Source organism: Mastigoproctus giganteus, chromosome 6 (genome assembly GCF_048544385.1).
Source record: "Mastigoproctus giganteus isolate SK-2022 chromosome 6, ASM4854438v1, whole genome shotgun sequence".
NCBI lineage: Eukaryota > Metazoa > Arthropoda > Arachnida > Uropygi > Thelyphonidae > Mastigoproctus > Mastigoproctus giganteus.
The window spans coordinates 149374561-149391617 of record NC_143580.1 but is presented as its reverse complement, the minus strand read 5'-3'; the positions used below and the strand labels follow the sequence as shown (position 1 = coordinate 149391617).

At 36.6% G+C, this 17057-nt stretch overlaps 1 protein-coding gene across 1 annotated transcript in view; it reads right to left on the bottom strand.

Annotated features, from left to right (window-relative positions):
* Positions 1–3457: 3457 nt before the first annotated feature.
* LOC150084650 (papilin-like) overlaps positions 3458–17057 on the bottom strand; it is a 967274-nt gene continuing 953674 nt past the window's right edge. The window contains exon 37 of the mRNA XM_090376529.1: positions 3458–3774. Within this exon, the coding sequence (XP_090232655.1) occupies positions 3614–3774 (161 nt within the window). The 3' untranslated portion in view covers positions 3458–3613. The remainder of the gene's footprint in view (positions 3775–17057) is intronic.

The window sequence follows — 17057 nt, the reverse complement described above, 5'->3', positions numbered from 1 at the left end:
GTGGTTAAAAAAATAAATAAAATAAAGAGAGATACATATATAATATAAATAGTCATCTTGCTATAGTGCTAAACTTTGCAGTATAATAATATGACCATTGTATGCATTATTGGGAAAAAAATAATTAATGTGAACATAATTTTTTTGTTTCCTAATTAACAATGTTAGTTCATTTAATGCAAATTGGATACTACTAAAATATTTTTACCCAAAAATAATGTTCACTAAGAATCACTCATTCTTTTCAGTCTAAACTTTCCATAAAAAAATAGATTTGACCTTTCATTTATCAACAACTTCATCATGCTAGCCACCTGCTTCAATCATCTGATGTCTGGATTCACGACAAAGAGTACAAAAAAATATATTTTTGACCTACTCATATCAAACAACTTTTAGACTTCTTAGCTGCAATTTCAATGAGCTTGTAACATTTTAAAAAAAATATATTTTTGACCTACTCATATCAAACAACTTTTACAGACTTCTTATCTGCAATTTCAATGAGCTTGTAACATTTTTATTTTATTATTCTTTTGTTAAAGCTACATTTACCTTTTGCATATGTTATTATTATCATTCTTGTATATAAATCCTCTCTAGCTTGGCTGTATTGAGATATTTCCCTTATTTTATTGAATGGCAATAAATGATTTATACATAATATAAATCAACACAAAATTATTCAGATAACATAGAATGGCAGCTCCTAGCTATCCTCTTCAACACTTACTTTATTTCCCACAAGCAAGTTCCTTTCTTGAAAGAGAAAGGATATTGCAAGATTAGTTCTCCCCTCTTCCCCATTATAGAGGCATGGTCTATTTTATATAGTGTCTACTAAAATTAAATTGGTAACAGAATTCTAGAAAATAACCATTTTCAATATAGAAAAATTCTCTTTAACATCTTGGCTGTTTTCACAAGTACATAAGTAGATCTATGTTTTCGATGTGTGGAGATCTATTTACTATAGTTACCTAAAACATGAGAAACAAAAAACATCACATAAATCTATGCTTTTTTTCCGAGGTCATTTCAATTACACTTAAAATAACATGTCCTTTTATATCTAATTGTCTTGGGGAAAAATGTAACAAAGAGTTTTTTTTTTTTTTTTTAAATTCTGGTTTGATTTTTGGCAATAATTTTACTCTAATGTAAAGTCAAAATAAATTTAGATCATGTAACACAATTTTGTAAAAAAAAAAAAAAAATAAAAAAAAATAACATCTATTCAAGAGAAGCCAATCTGAGCCAGAACAAAAGTGGCCACACAGCAAAATACAAAAATTCTGATGCCGCATTACCCGTCTGGTTTAAACAGGTAAGCGCTCCAATTTCTTGATTGTGATGGCAAAGGCAGATACAGAGTGTCATGGGGAGCAACACAGTGAAAATATATCATGAAACTTAATAGACCTTGACAACCAAGCTCAACTACAACCCTCTCCCTAAGTTAAGGAGGGGGTTGTAGTTGAGCAAATCTATCTGCCAATGGATAGACTTGCTCTAAAGGGTATACTGAGCGAATTCTAAGAATGATGACTATTTCATTAATGATAAAAATTCATTTTTTTTTAATAGTTTCTAATGTAGTGCCTAGATACCATTAAATATGACTGTCTCTTTACAAAATTAATTTGGTGCCTGAAGGCAATTGTCATCCTCATTCGTGTTTTGATGTTTGGTTTTCAATACTTACTCAGACTTTATAAGGCATTTACTGCTGCTGATCTATCCCTGAATGCCCCAGAAGGGGCATTCAGGGATAGATCAGCAGCAGTAAAAGTTACAGCAAAATCTGATTTTTTTTTTATTTCAGTAAAATATTTTTATAGTATGGTGATGGGGTTGAAAATCTACCTCTACATGCACTTGATGTCAAATTGAAATATTTGTTAAGTTACCATGATCCCTTTGCTGTTACTGGCCTGAAGCACGTACCCAGTTTCTTCTCTTCTTTTGTTCTGTATTGCAAAGATAAATTCAAAAAGACAGCTTTACAGAATTGCTGAATTTTATGCTGATTAAAATGAAAGCCCACAAAATATGTTTCGGAAATTGGGTAGGGATTAGGGCTAGTTTGGATAACTGACTTTTTTGGAAGCAAATTTGAAAACTAACCCCTCCACTTTTTTATGTCTGGAATAGTTAATTTTCTTATTCTATATTTAGTTTCTTAACTCCGCCATTAATATGTTTTTGAAACCCTGCTATTTAAGTTTAAATAGCAGAGTTATATTACAGTATAAGGAAGGCCTTGCTCGATCTCATCTGACTTGAAAAACATATCTTTTTAAAGAACTTAATGAGAATATACACTGACTCATTACAAAAAGCCAAGCTCCTTCATGGAAAAAATTTTTCACAGTCTTTCAGTTTCATAAGGAGAATTCTTAACATCAGCATTATATTAACAGTAACACTGCTATTACATTGGTCTTAAAAGATAACTAAAATGTTTAACATATGGAGTTTTTGACTTGACATTGCTAATTGTTAAATATTTTTATTTATTTGGATAATCCATATCCTATTTGTGCAATGATTTGATTTCCTGGTGTTTTCACATGCAGCCAAAATACAAAAGTGTAGTATTTATAGATAGTCTTCACTTAATATTATGAGTGCATTCCTGAGAGTTGCAACATTTAAGTGAATTAATTTCTACATTTGATTTTGAGAGAAACTGATTTTTTAAATAAGAATTAATGTAATGTAAAACCAGAATATACATTATGTTGAACAAACAGAATCAGAATTTTTCCCTCAATATCTTTTAACTTATAATACAATCAGAATAGACCAAAAATAAAAATATAATATTACTGTTTTTTTTTTTCTCAAATATGAAGATATTTTAGAGACATTCACCACCATCACTACAAGATTATTTTTGTCTCATGTTTATTAAATATAGAATAACTTATTCACTACACAGTATGTAATTACCAGGCTAGACAGTGAGACTAATGGATCGGTGCAAGTTCTTAATACTTCATGACTAATAGTGCTACCTGCCAACAGACAATGCTCACTATTTGAGTTGCAGCAACAAAAAATGAAATAATGAATACTGTGATATTAAGCAAATATGAATTTCCTAGTATGTTATAACGTTATAGCAAAAGTGTTGGGAGGACTAGTTATATTCAATTTTCTGCAGTGATTTCCAGCTGCAATATAATATTTAAAATAGTTTACATATTCTTTTAAGTAATAAATATAGCTTTATTTATGAACCCAAGCAGTCTTGGAAATTTTGGTGAAATTAACAAGGAATATTCAGTTTATATGCAATATTCTGTAGAAGAGTACTTCCTAATGAGATAACTAAAAATGTGCAGAGAACACATTGAATATCTGGTGAAAAGTTCTCTCTCTGATTATGTATTCAACTTGTTTAAGGAAAACAAGTGACTTATTATTCCAGCTTCTAGGTGTTTACTGGCATCATAAAACTTAGGAGTATCACTTGATTTCAGTTGGTTGAGAATCAAATTTACATCTTACAGTAATGAGAGAATAGCAAAATCAAGGGGTATTTTGTAGTCCTTAATCTCCTACCTGAGGAGAGCAGTGTGACAATATATTTACATAATATAAATTACTAAGTAGCAATATGAGGTAACCTGTGTAGTTGACCAGATAATGTGCATGAACGACAACAAAATTTTGCATAATGAGGATTGATGCAGTACTGGGCTTTCACTATAAGAGCACAATTAGCAAAGTATGGACTATCCATACAGTTGTCAGGAATGTAGACATCTGCAAAACACAAACAAAAATTAGAAATGACACACAATCCATGCAAATGATTGCTCAGAATTTTATGACACTTTTGCAGGTTTCAGTGAGAAATTTTATAATATATGAAGAGTTGTACACAATAAAAGATAACATTAGAATAGATATTTTCTTCATTCATTTTGAACTGGGCAATATTTCCCAAATTTTTTTTTTTTCTCTTACAATCCTCTTTGTCAATACCTTACGTATAAAAACCATTTCATATGATTTAATGAATATTCAAATCTCAAATACTGTTAATGGTTTGACAGCCTTTAATCATGATTTCATTTCTATCTTATATAGGTACTGGTATATACTCAAAACTTCCAGTAAATCTGTTTAGTATAAATCCACATACAAAGGCAAATAATACAAACATTTCTAAGAAATCTATTTAAATTCATAAATAACACAGTCACATCTGGTATTTGACTTTGGTTGTGAACAACACTGTGAAATGATCAAGAAACAATCGTTATTTAACAATATTTAATACTAATATTATAAAACTAGGAATTTGGCTAGTGATTTTGTAAGTTACAACTCGCTACTCGTACCGCTATCATATCGGAGTTTTTGGTGGGAATATTGTAGCATAACAAATAGTGCAGAATAGTAGGGTTTAAATTGTAACAAATAAGTATTTTGAAGGTTTTAATCACTTTTTTGGGCATATAGCTTTAGTATTTTTCCATATTTTAGTTGACATATTGATTTGTGTTTTACAAATAGATTAAATAGGCTTAGTAGGTTCGTTAATGTATTTTTAAATTTAGCTAATAGTGAATTTGTAAGTTGCTACTCGTACTGGTGTTTTGGCTGGAATATCATGGCATAACCAGCAGTGCAGACGAATAGTAGGATTTTAATTGTAATAAATAAGAATTTTGAAGATTATAATCACTTTTTGGGCATATATCTTTTGTATTTAGCTCAGGATATAGCTAATTTGATATTGTGATCACTACAGTATAGCTCAGCTTGATAGTATATATCTCAAACGTGATAGCTAAGGTATAAGGCAACACTATAGCGAATACGTATTATATAGTCGAGTGTAGTGTAGTAGATTAAATCAATTAAATTTAGTAATCTTATCAATTTTTATTGTTAATTAATTTCATGATATTTAAGTGGAAATCATGCCTCAGACTAGAGCAGAAAAGCGAGCTCACAAAGTAGCTGGAGTGCTATGGCTCGGGGGGAGAACCGATGGGGCCAATTCTCCTACACATCACAGCCTAAATCAATGTGCAATTTGTGAAGTGTTTGAAGATTATTTGGAACAGGACATGATCTAGCCGAGGAGGATGTCTTTGTGTGCTAGGTGCACAACAGTATCAAGAAATTAGGCGCCAACTCAGCGTTCTGATGGGTCTATGAGAGTTTCAAGAGTAGGGTAGATACCCTTGAAAGATCTGAAATGGGAGCCCCATCAAACTCTCAGCTGCCGAACTCAAAACCAGAGCTCACTCTTGTGCATCAGGCAACACAGCAGCAACCTTCAGGACAGAATGCACTGGTCTTACAGGAGCTAGGGAGACAGGGAATACACTGTGCAAAAAGGATGGGTGGAATAGGACCAAGGTATGTCTGACAGGAGCAAAATTTGATAATGTTGAGGAGCAGATATCATCTTTTAAGGGCACAAAAGGTGATATTGTTGTACACGATATTAAGAGTAGGAGATCTGCAGACTTACTTAACAAGTACAGGTCAATGTTGAAAAACAATCGCAGGTTAGGGTTAAATTTGAAAGTGTCTGCAATTCTGCCCAGACACAATAGGAGGGAGTATATGATGAGAGCCTTGTCAATCAATTCGGCCGTGGAGAGACTGTGTAAGGCTCGTGGGGTAGAATGTTTTTCAGCATGGTCTGTGCTTGTTAACAGGAGAGATTGTTTCTAATACAATTAAATAGAAAGGGGAAAGAATATTTGCTGATGCTATCAAGGCAGTGTTAGGTGGGTTGGAAAACTGCTAGCTTGGGGGGGGGGTTAACAGACTAATAGATTAACAGTAGCCACAGGCAGAGGTGAAAGTGATTCTTGCACTGCTTGAAAGTGAAGTCCTGGGGATTTCAAGGGCTGTTGGAAGTCATCATGGAGCAAGTAAACACATGGGTTGTGTTAGGATAACTGAGAGTAACAAGAGGTGCATTTACACCAATTCTAAGAGTATAGAAAATAAATTTGAGATGCTGGTCAAAACATCAGAAACAAGGCTTAACACAGATATAAGCAATGCAGAATTGGAATTCGGGAAGGACAAAGTGTACAGAAAGGATAGGAAGATAGGAGCAGATATGCTGTTAAGAAACACAAAATCTAAGGAAGTGCATCCAGTTGACATGGGTGGACAGTGCAATGTTGAGTCAGTTTGGTTTGGCACTGGGAAAACAAAAATGAGACTAGGAGTGTGTTATAGGTCTAATGACTCTGATGAGTACAATGAACAACTATACAGAGAAATAGAGAGGGCCAGTAAATCACATTTTCTTATAATGGGAGATTTTAACTTATCAGATATAGACTGCAACTTGTGGGTTGGTCACTCAAACACTAGCAAGACTTTTGTAGATTTATTGGATGATTGTTTTCTACAGCAACAAGTTCGAGAGGCAACCAGAGAAAGTAATACTCTTGATCTGATTATCAGCAGTGATTCTTCATGAATTAAGAGTCAACAGATAAAGGAACCACTAGATGGCAGTGATCACAATGTACTGTTGTGGGATTTACTTAGAGATGTTACTACCATCAGGAGTAAAGGGAAGGATTTTTGCTTTCATCAAGGTGACTACAGTGATCTAAGAGATTTTTTAAATTCTATACAGTGGGATCAACTGATGATGTTACCAACAGCAAATTCTAAATGGGAATTAACCTTTGAAGCTACTAGGCTTTTCATGCCAATTAAGAAATACTGTTCAAGGTTTAGGCCTACATAGATGTCAGATGACCTAGTGAGACTCATGGCAGAGAAGAAAAATGCAAAATGCATGGGATGCATATAACTTATCAGGAGAGACAGATGCCTAGGGTAGATATAAGATAGTCTGTAACCAAGTCACAAAGGAGATTAGGCAAGCAAAGGCAGATTATGAGAAATATTTGGCAAATGATGCAAAGAAAAACAGTAAAGACTTCTTTACTTATGTAAACTCTAGAAGGAAGGGGGATGAATCAGATTGGTCCACTTGAAAGCAATGGTTTGATTGTTGATGCACCTGCTGAGGTAGCTGACAAACTGAATGAGTATCTTGCATCTACATTCACACATGAGTTATTCAGGGAGGTGAATGTCAGAAGTTTATCAAACTCAGCCAGGGAGCTAAATGATTTTGTAATAATTGAGAGTAAATGGAGGAGAAATTGTTGAAATTGAATGTAAGAAAGGCTCCTGAGACAGATGAAATCTATCGTTATATTAAAGGAAGCAGGAAAGGAAGTTAGCAAACATTTAGCTATAATTATGAAAGCTTCCTTGAACTCAAGGGCCCCATGGACTGGATATGTGCAAATCTGTCGCCCTTTGATCCCCCAATTCACAAGGAGGGGATCAAAGGGTGACATGAGTAATTACAGACCTGTTAGTTTAACTTCTGTTCTAGGTAAATTAATGGAGGCACTGGTTAAGAAAGCAAAGCAGGATCATCTAGACAAGATTACAGTTATAGTTCAGACACAGCATGGGTTTGTTAAGGGGAAGTCTTGACTGACCAATTTGATTCGATACTATGATGTGGTTATAAAGGAACTGTATGCAAAAAATAATGTTGATATCATATACTTGGATTTTGGGAAAACTTTTGACAGTGTGGCACATGGAAGACTACTGTACAAATTAGAGCAGTATGTCATTAAGGGTAAGTTGCTACAATGGATAAAAGGATGGTTTGGTGGGAGAATGGTAATCAATGGACACTGGTCTTCGTGGACTAATATTATTATTGGAGTTCCCCAATAATTAGTATTAGTATTAGTATTAGTAACGGCCGTATGGTGCAAGAAAGCCTATGGCTTATGCTGCACCAGCCAAAAAAAAAAAAAAAAATCCGAACAAAACAATGATAAAAACAAAAATTAAATAAATAAATAAATAATAAAAATTAATAAATAAATAAAAATAATAAAATGAAATTAAAAATTAAATAAAAAGGAAATTAATCCTATCATCCTATGCGCTTCCCTTACCCGAAAGTACTATCCAGATGACCTTTGAATTTCCCCAAACTGTCGGCCTCTACCACCCATGAAGGCAACTTATTCCAGTAATTTATAACTCGCTGGCTAAAATAAAACTTCCTGCAGTCCAATCTAAACATTTCCCCGCGTAACTTGAATTTATGTCCCCTAGTTCTAGCATCATTTATAATCTTGAAAATTTTGTCCTCATTCATTTTACTGATGCCTCTCAGAGCCTTAAACACCTCAATCAAATCTCCCCTAAGGTGTCTAGTTTCCAAACTCTGCAACCCACATATTCGAAGTCTTTCTTCATACGGACGCCCTTTTGCCGATCTCACCAGGCGAGTTACCCTTCTTTGCACCCTTTCAAGAAGCTCGATGTCTTTCTTTAGGTGCGGTCTCCATACTTGAACACAGTATTCCAAGTGTGGTCTAACATAGGCCTTATATAATGGGATTATCACGTCCCTATCTCTACTTGCAAAAGTTCGATAGATCATCGATAGGACACCATGGGCCTTCCTTGCAACCTGTTTACAATGCTCAGAGAATTTCATGTCTGACCGTATCGTAACACCCAAGTCCCTTTCCTCCAGTACTGGGTTTAGTTGAACTCCACCAAGTGAATAGGTTATTTTGGGATTACTGTTTCCCAGGTGTAATACCTTACACTTTGTTGGATTAAAGCACAGCTGCCATTTTTCTGACCATTCTTGAAGTCTATCTAGGTCTCTCTGAAGAAGCTCAGCTTGACAGTGATCATTAACTACTCTACCAATTTTAACATCATCTGCAAATTTAGACATCACGCCCTCTATCCCTTCATCAATGTCGTTTATGAAAATTAAAAACAACAGTGGTCCTAATACTGATCCTTGGGGAACCCCACTTCTTACATCAACCCAATCTGAGGAATAGCCATTTATCACAACCCTCTGCCTCCTGCCCTGAAGCCATCCTTCTATCCATCTAAGGATTTTTCCAGTGATTCCAACCTGTTCCAGCTTATAAAGCAACCGCTCATGTGGGACTGAGTCAAAAGCTTTGCTGAAATCTAAATAAACAATGTCGAAATTATTCCCTAAATCCAGCTCGTGAGTGACCCTTTCGAAATAGCGAACCAGATTTGTTAAACATGATTTTCCCTTTACAAAACCATGCTGAGTATCCTTGAGAATTTCAATTCGATCCAAATGATCCTGAATTCCACCCTTGATCAATGCCTCCATGATTTTCCCTACTACTGAAGTCAGACTGACAGGTCGATAATTTCCCACTTCACTTTTAGAGCCACCCTTATGTATGGGAGATACATTTGCACTTTTTCAATCCAAGGGAATCTCCCCAGAGTCTAGTGATGCTCGCATAACCAGCCTCAGTGGTTCAATGCACTCGCTTGCCGCCTCTCTCAAGATTATAGGGTATATTCCATCAACTCCAGGAGCCTTACTAGTCTGTAGGCTTGAAAGTTTTTTCATTAAATAATCTTGCGAGATTTCAATATCATTAATTACATATTTTTTAACTTCGCTCCCACAATTTCCCATTGCCACAAAAGGCTTTTCATTTGTAAATATCGATGCAAAATAACTGTTGAGTTCATCTGCAACGGCAGCTGGTGTATTTATTACTATCCCCTTTCCCTTACGTAGAGGTCCGATCTGGTTTGTCCTGCTCTTCTTGGCATTTATATATGTGAAGAATTCTTTATCCCCCCTCTTTGCTCTGTTTGCTAGTGATTTCTCATAAACTGCCTTTGCCTGTCGAACCTTTTCTGTGGCTCTATTACACATCACCTTGTAGCTGTTATAGGCTTCAGTACTTTTTATTGCTCTGTAACGTTTCCATGCCACCTTTTTCTGCTCAAGTAATGTGGCAACTTCACTATTCATCCAACTTGGAACCCTTCTCGTGGAGTATTTTTTTAATGGTATATACGCATTCAAGGCATCGGTGATTAATGTTTTAAAAGCGTACCACAGTTCAAATGTATTCATTCTCTGCGCGATATCTACCCAGTTAATAGAGGCCATGTAGTACCTTAAGGCATCGTAATTTCCTTTTCTGAAATTAAAACCCATTCCTTTGCCTTTTACTTCTGCTACCTCTCTCGTCATCATCCACCGTAGAACTCCGTGATCACTTCCTGCTACTGGTTCCTCTACTGTCAGCCCTGTTATGTCATCTGATTCATGTGTGATGATGAGGTCTAGGATATTCTTTTCTCTAGTACTTTCCCTGACATGTTTATACAAATAACAGTCATCTAGTTGATTTAAAAATTTTGTTCCCCATGTCGAGTTTCCTTCCCATTTACTCCAATCAATTAGAGGCAAATTGAAATCACCCATAATAAGGCATTGACGCTTACTTGCCCATTCCATTTGCATGTATTATTATTGGAGTTCCCCAATAATAATATTAGTTGGTGTTCAGCCCATTGTTGTTTTCTTATTTATCAGTGATATTGATGATGGTATATCAGGGTTAATGTCTAAGTTTGCAGATGATACGAAGGTTGGCAGAGTTGTTAATGACAGTAATGATAGTAAGCTACTTCAACAGGATCTGGAAAAGTTGAGTAGATGGACTGAGAGGTGGCAACTGAAGTTTAACAGTGACAAATGTAAAGTACTGCATATGGGTAGCAGTAACTCCAGAGTAACGTATGAACTGGGTGGTACTACACTCAGGGTAGTGGAGTTTTATGAGAAGTGTAGACAGGCTGCAAGAGTAGCTCATGGTGTCTTGTCAATTATATACATGAATTTTGCTTGCGGGGATAAGGAGGTGATTGTCTCCTTCTATAAGGCAATGTACATTAGACAGAATAAGGCATTTATAAATGAAAATTATAAAATATAAGAGAATCTAAATATTAGATTCAAAAACACATAAGTATATGACCACAATGTATACCACGATGAATGTCTTAGCTTCTGACAATGTAAAGTCAAAAAACTTTAAGACGTTTAGCATTAGCAGAGGCATATGATGCAAGAAAACAAGCTTATACAGTATCATAAAAGAAAAAAAAAAAAAAAAACCTTCCCATTTCAACCATTCATTCCCTCCAAATGTTTGTCCAGTTCTGCCTTGAATTTATTTCAGCTGTCAGCTTCTACAATGACAGATGGATGTTTGTTGCAGTAATTCAATAAACCACATACTCGTTAAAGGCAGATTTTCAAACATCTGTTCTACATGTGGACGTGGACATGTGTTTGTGTAAAGGGCAGCTCCCAGAAAGTTGGTTCAACTCCTCCTCCTCCTTGTATCTCTGTGAAGAACAGTATCACTACAAATGGGCCAGTTATGCTTGTGTGATGTAGGTTTATGTGTATTAAGTGTATGTTCTGTTGTTGTGTCTGGCCACTTGGCTACCCAGAAACATCAATCACCTGGAGAGATGATTCTGAGTACTCGTCCACACCATGGGAAGGTGGGCCAGTCCCAGTTGTGCTAGTAGTGTCTCAATTCGAGACTCTGACCCACTGATGTTGCCAAAAGGTGGGCCAGATTCCTCTGGGGGCCCACTCCAGAGGAGAAAATAAAAAGTTACCATGGTGTGGTGTATTTATAATAAAAAAAGGTTCTTGCGGTGTATTAAAAAAAAAAACAGAAACATTTTTTTTTTTAAATTAAAAAGAAAAAAATAACAGAAAAAAAGGAAGCACACGAGGGAAAAATAAAAGATGGAAAAAGGGGGGGGGGGATTAATAAATAAAAAAGAGTCTAAGAGGGAAAAACATTCTTGTGGTGCATTTATATATATAAAAAAGAAAAAAACATTGATGGTTTGCAATCAGTGACTTCCACCGGGCAAAGGCAGTGAGGCTAGTTGAGGTGCTGATAAGTTGATGGATTTGGTCTGGAGAGAAATCAGGGATCTTCCTCTTGAGGCAGTCTCTGTATTCTTGATACTGGACACATTCAAATATTAAGTGGTGTCAATTTTCACTCTGTCCACAGAAGCATAAGCTAGTACAGTAGACTCTCGATTTTCCGGGATAGATGGTCAAAAAAACAAAGCCCGGATAATCGATTTCCCGGTTAATCCAAAAATACAAAAGTCCCCGACATACGTAAGAGATACGTTCCAGGATTTTTTATTTTGTCGAGTTTTACGTAACTCGGGAATGACTAATAACATATTGCTACTATATTATTATTGACAAATCTGAATTCCATGTGATTATTGACAAATCTGAATTCCATGTGATTTGAAATTATTCAAACTTTTGAATAATTTCAAGTTTTTGCTTAACCGAAAACACAACTCTTTTGCATTTGCCCATCATTTTCGCAATTTCTAAACAAAAAAAAAAATAAAAAATTTACTATTTAAAAAAATTCTGACATCTCTGATATAAATAACGAAACAAAATTTGTCCTTTTGTGCTGCAACAGAACACAACAATCGACGTGATGCACTAAAACAAACTAAACATTTGGCCTTTTTTTTCTTTTTTTCTTTTTTTTTCAGCAGCGGGGATTGCAAGATAATAGGTACACTAATCTCCCAATGACGACTTATAATGCTGCGTGTCGCTTATTTATGACTTGCAAAATATCTGTTTATACCTATTCTAGTTATTACTTGAATTTTATGATTTCTGGTTGATTTTTTTTTTTTTTAATTTGGAACTTGAAGTGTCCCGGTTAATCGAGAGTGTGCTGTATTTATAAACCTAAATTGATGAAGTTTTTCATTAAGTGATCCATGCCCAGTTATAAGGAACAAGGATTCAATACTGAAGAAAAACCAGACACTATTCTTTTTGGGCATCACAAAGGTCACATTTGGGAGAAAATTTCTGGTCACTGCCCCCATGGCCGAAGTGTCCCATCTGGTCTGCCACACATTAATAAGCTCATTTAAGCATCGAGCTTTCTCTCTTTTAATATCTGTATTTAAGGAGAGTTCTATGTTAAGGATAAAGGCAGAAATGCCTTTCCTGAATCGGTAGCAAAGACTTCTATAGATTATGTATAAGTCTAATGGAAGGGTGCCTGCCATTACTTGGATTGCAGCTGTGGAGACTATGGCAGACTCGATGGGTTGCCAAAATCATTCCTCTCTGAATAGAATTAAGTTTCTCTCTCATTTTGATGAAGGAACTCGATGAAACCAAGCCCCGTCTGCGAAGGAGAGAATTGGGAGAAAAACAGCTTTGTAGTAGAGCAGCAAGGTATGCCTTGATAGTCCCCACTCTTTCCTGGATATTCTTACAATGGAGACTATGAACTTCTTGTCCTTTGGAATGATAGCCAGTGAATTCCTTGGCTGGGAGGAATGATAGCTGGTGGTTGATTATCACTCCATGGACTTTGGTTTGGTCAACAAAAGGTATTTGGATTCTGTTGATTGTGACCTGAGGGGGGGGGGCTTCGCAGATCAAGCCTGGTTTTAAAAACCATCATTTTGGATTTGGTAGGATTTATCTGAAGTTTGTTAAGCACTGTCAGGAGGTGAGGTTATTGAGGACCCGCTGCGCTGTTGATTCAAGTGCTGCTCTGAAGTGTCCAGCGACGATAGTAAGATCATCAGCAAACGTGATGATTTCGGCTTTTTCAAAGGTATTGTTAAGCCAGCTTTGCAATACCATATTCCAAATCAAGGGCCCCAAAACTGAACCCTGGTGGATTGGTCTTTGGACTTGGAGGTGCTTTGATTTTACTAGTATAGAGCATTCAGAAAAATAACTCCTGAAGAGCCAGTAGAGGTTATGTGGACCTCTACTGGACCTGAATTCAGCTGCACGAAGGCATTCCAAGGCACTTTTCCACCAAACGTTGTCAAAAGCCCCCCCCTCAAAGTCGATGAAAAGGGCTAGTTCATACTTTGATTGTGATGTTTCAGAGAACATTACTTTTTATTTTTATCCAACAGCAAATGACAAGAGAAGAACGTAATACACACTTGAAAGGCATCATCTTTCTCAAATCCTCGAAAGATGCTTCAAGAAAGAGTCATAATTCAAAGGTTTACCTACTGTCTTCTAACTTACCTTCTTTCTCTATCTCAATTTCCAAAAAACTTATGACAAACCCATTGCTCAAATTGGTTTTGTCGTGTAATTCTGGAAAATGAAATATCATTCAAAACCTAAAGGTTATGAAAAGCAGATGCTCCAAGACACTGCCAAGTGTAAAACCAAATAACAAAATGAATATGCATATATCAGAAGAGGTGGGTGATAATGCTTGGAATGGGTTGCATCAGCTTTATTTGGGAATGGAATTCCTCTATTTGGAATGAGATGCTTTGAAAATGACTACCACAGCTCACCATCTTTGTCTTTTGGCTTGCCAATTCGTGCCTTTTCAACAATTCCAATGATCCAAACCTGATAACCTTCTTGCTTTTCAATGTCTTTACAGTATGCAGCAGCTTGCTCTTGAGGTAAACAAATCACCTGAGGTTTCAGTTGAATGTCCCTGAAATAGCTGGAACTTGGAACCATATGCTTTTGCCACAGCAGCCATTTTAGCTATGTAGGGAGATTGTGGATAACAAATGATATTTAATTTTTCTGTATCTTTGCAAGATTTTGGGCATGTCCCAGCAGTCCAAATCCAGTAATATCAGTTGCTCCATGGGCATTGTACTTGTTCATCAGCTGTCCTATTTAATCTTCCCATGCTATCCGTTGCTCTATGGTAGGCTTTACAGATATCCTCCTCTGTTACTACTAGTTTGATCCTATTCCACCTGGACTGGAAACATTTTCTTATGTTTCTAGGTGCAGGATCAGGTCGGCTCTCGCCGACCTGATCACATGACCTGACCTGGGTAAAGCCATATTGAGATGGAGAGATCAGACTATTAGAAAGAAATGGATTGATGATACGGAGCGCCATAAGTTGCTCCAAAGTTTTCTCCATATTTGGCAACAGGGCAACAGGCCTGTAAGATCTAGGATCAAATGTTGGTTTATTAGGTTTGGCAATGAGGTGTAGCAGCGCTACCTTCCAAAGTTGAGGGAACCTCGATTGGTGTAGGCATTTGTTGTATAGTAAGAGCAGATGTTCAGATTTTAGCTTGTGGCATCTAATTACAAAGGCATACTCAATCAGATCCAATCCAGGGCATTTTTTGACATTTACCCTTTTAAGGGCAGCACTCAGTTCTTGACTTGTAAATGGTTCTGCTCGTGCTGTGGTTGCATACGTGGCATTCTCTTTACGAATGGTTTTGTGAGCAGGCAGATCATCTAGGGGTTGTCATTGGGGAAAAACTTATTATTGCGTTTAATGATTCATTCCAGTTGGTGGTTTCAATCTGATCCATCTGTATAGTTCCAAAAACGTCTGATGTAAAGGTTTTATCCCGTGCAATTTTATAAAGTAGCCCCCATGGGTTTGAGTTACCCGTTTTAAGCACAAAACTGGACCAGGTTTCGCTTTTCCTGGTGGCAATTGCCTTAGTATATATATATATATATATATATTTTTTTTTTTTCTTACTTATACACTCTCTATGGAGCTGAGCTACATCTGGGGCAGGGCAGGGCAGGCCAGTCTCGGTGGTTCTGGTAGTTTTTACGTGCTTGGTGAACTTCCTTTCTGAGCTTTAAGAGATCAGCAGTCCACCATGCACAAGGTCTGTGGCAAAGAACTTTATTTCTTGCGAATCTATAAGAAGCTTTAATGATTGATCGTTGGATGATATTGCAATATTCTTCTAAGGTTGTGGCATCATATTGGGAGGGGTCCTGGGTAGGAAAGTCGTGTTTGATGGGCTCATCAAATATTTCCCAATCAACAATCCTCAGGGAAAACTAAACCAACTCTGGCACTCGGAAATCGGGCACTGCTAGAGGCCATTTGTGTGTAATTTGAAAGTGAATAACCCGATGGTTGCTGAGAATCCAGTCTGGTATTGTAGTCCAATTCAGAATGTTTTACCAGAGATCATTGGTGGTTATGGTAAGATCGATATTTAATTGTCTGATGGTGCTGCAGTAGTTACGAAGTTGATTGTTTGGTCACGTGACCAAAGAAGCAATGGCTACCACTATGTAATTGTAATTACTGTACAAAAGCACCAATCCATAAATAAACTAGCAAGAATATATAGGTGCGGCTGCAAGCGGTACTGTCTTTCCTTAATTTGAACTTGTCCCCTCAGGCGATTAGTCTGGGCAAGAGGAAGGATCCCATCAGCATTGAGCTTGCCCAAACCATTTAAGGCCTTATACACCTTAATAATATTGCCTCACAGATGCCTAGTCTCCAGGCAATGCAATTTCCAGAACTTAAGCCTTTGTTCCATTCATGAATATTGTTGCCCTTCTCTGTACTCGTTCCACCAGCTCTAAGTCCTTCCTAAAATGAGGCCTCCAGACCTCTATACAGTACTCAAGGTGTGGCCTGACCATTGGTTTATACAAGGGGATAATCACCTCCTCATCCCTGCTAGAAAAATTCCTGTATATCATTGACAAGACACCATGAGCTATTCTTATAGGCTGACTGCACTGCTCAAAAAACTTCATATATGACTGCACCATTACCCCCAGGTCTTTTTTTTTCATTCTGAACTATGCTGAGTGTAGTTCCACACAGTTGATATGTTACTCTCGGATTACTGCTACCCACATGCAGTATGATTTGTAAAATACTGCATGTGGCTTTTCTAGATCCTGTTGCAGTAGCGTACTGTCATTAACAACCCTGCCAACCTTCATACCATCTGCACTCTCTTGGGCATTAAGCCTGATACACATTCATCAATATCATTAATAAATACAGAAAACAACAATGGGCCCAACACTGAACCCTGGTGGATTCCAATAATAATAATAGTCCACGAAAACCAGTGCCCATTGATTACCACTCTGTCTTCCTTTTATCCATTGTAGCAATTTGCCCATCAAGCCACACTGCTTCAATTTGTACAGTAGTCTTCGATGTGCCACAGTATCAAAAGGTTTGCTAAAATCCAAGTATATGAAATCAAAATTATTTTTTGCATCCATTTCCTTTGTGACCACATCATAGTATCCAATCAAATTCTTCAAACAAGTCTTCCTCTTAACAAACCCATGTTGTGTCTGAACTATA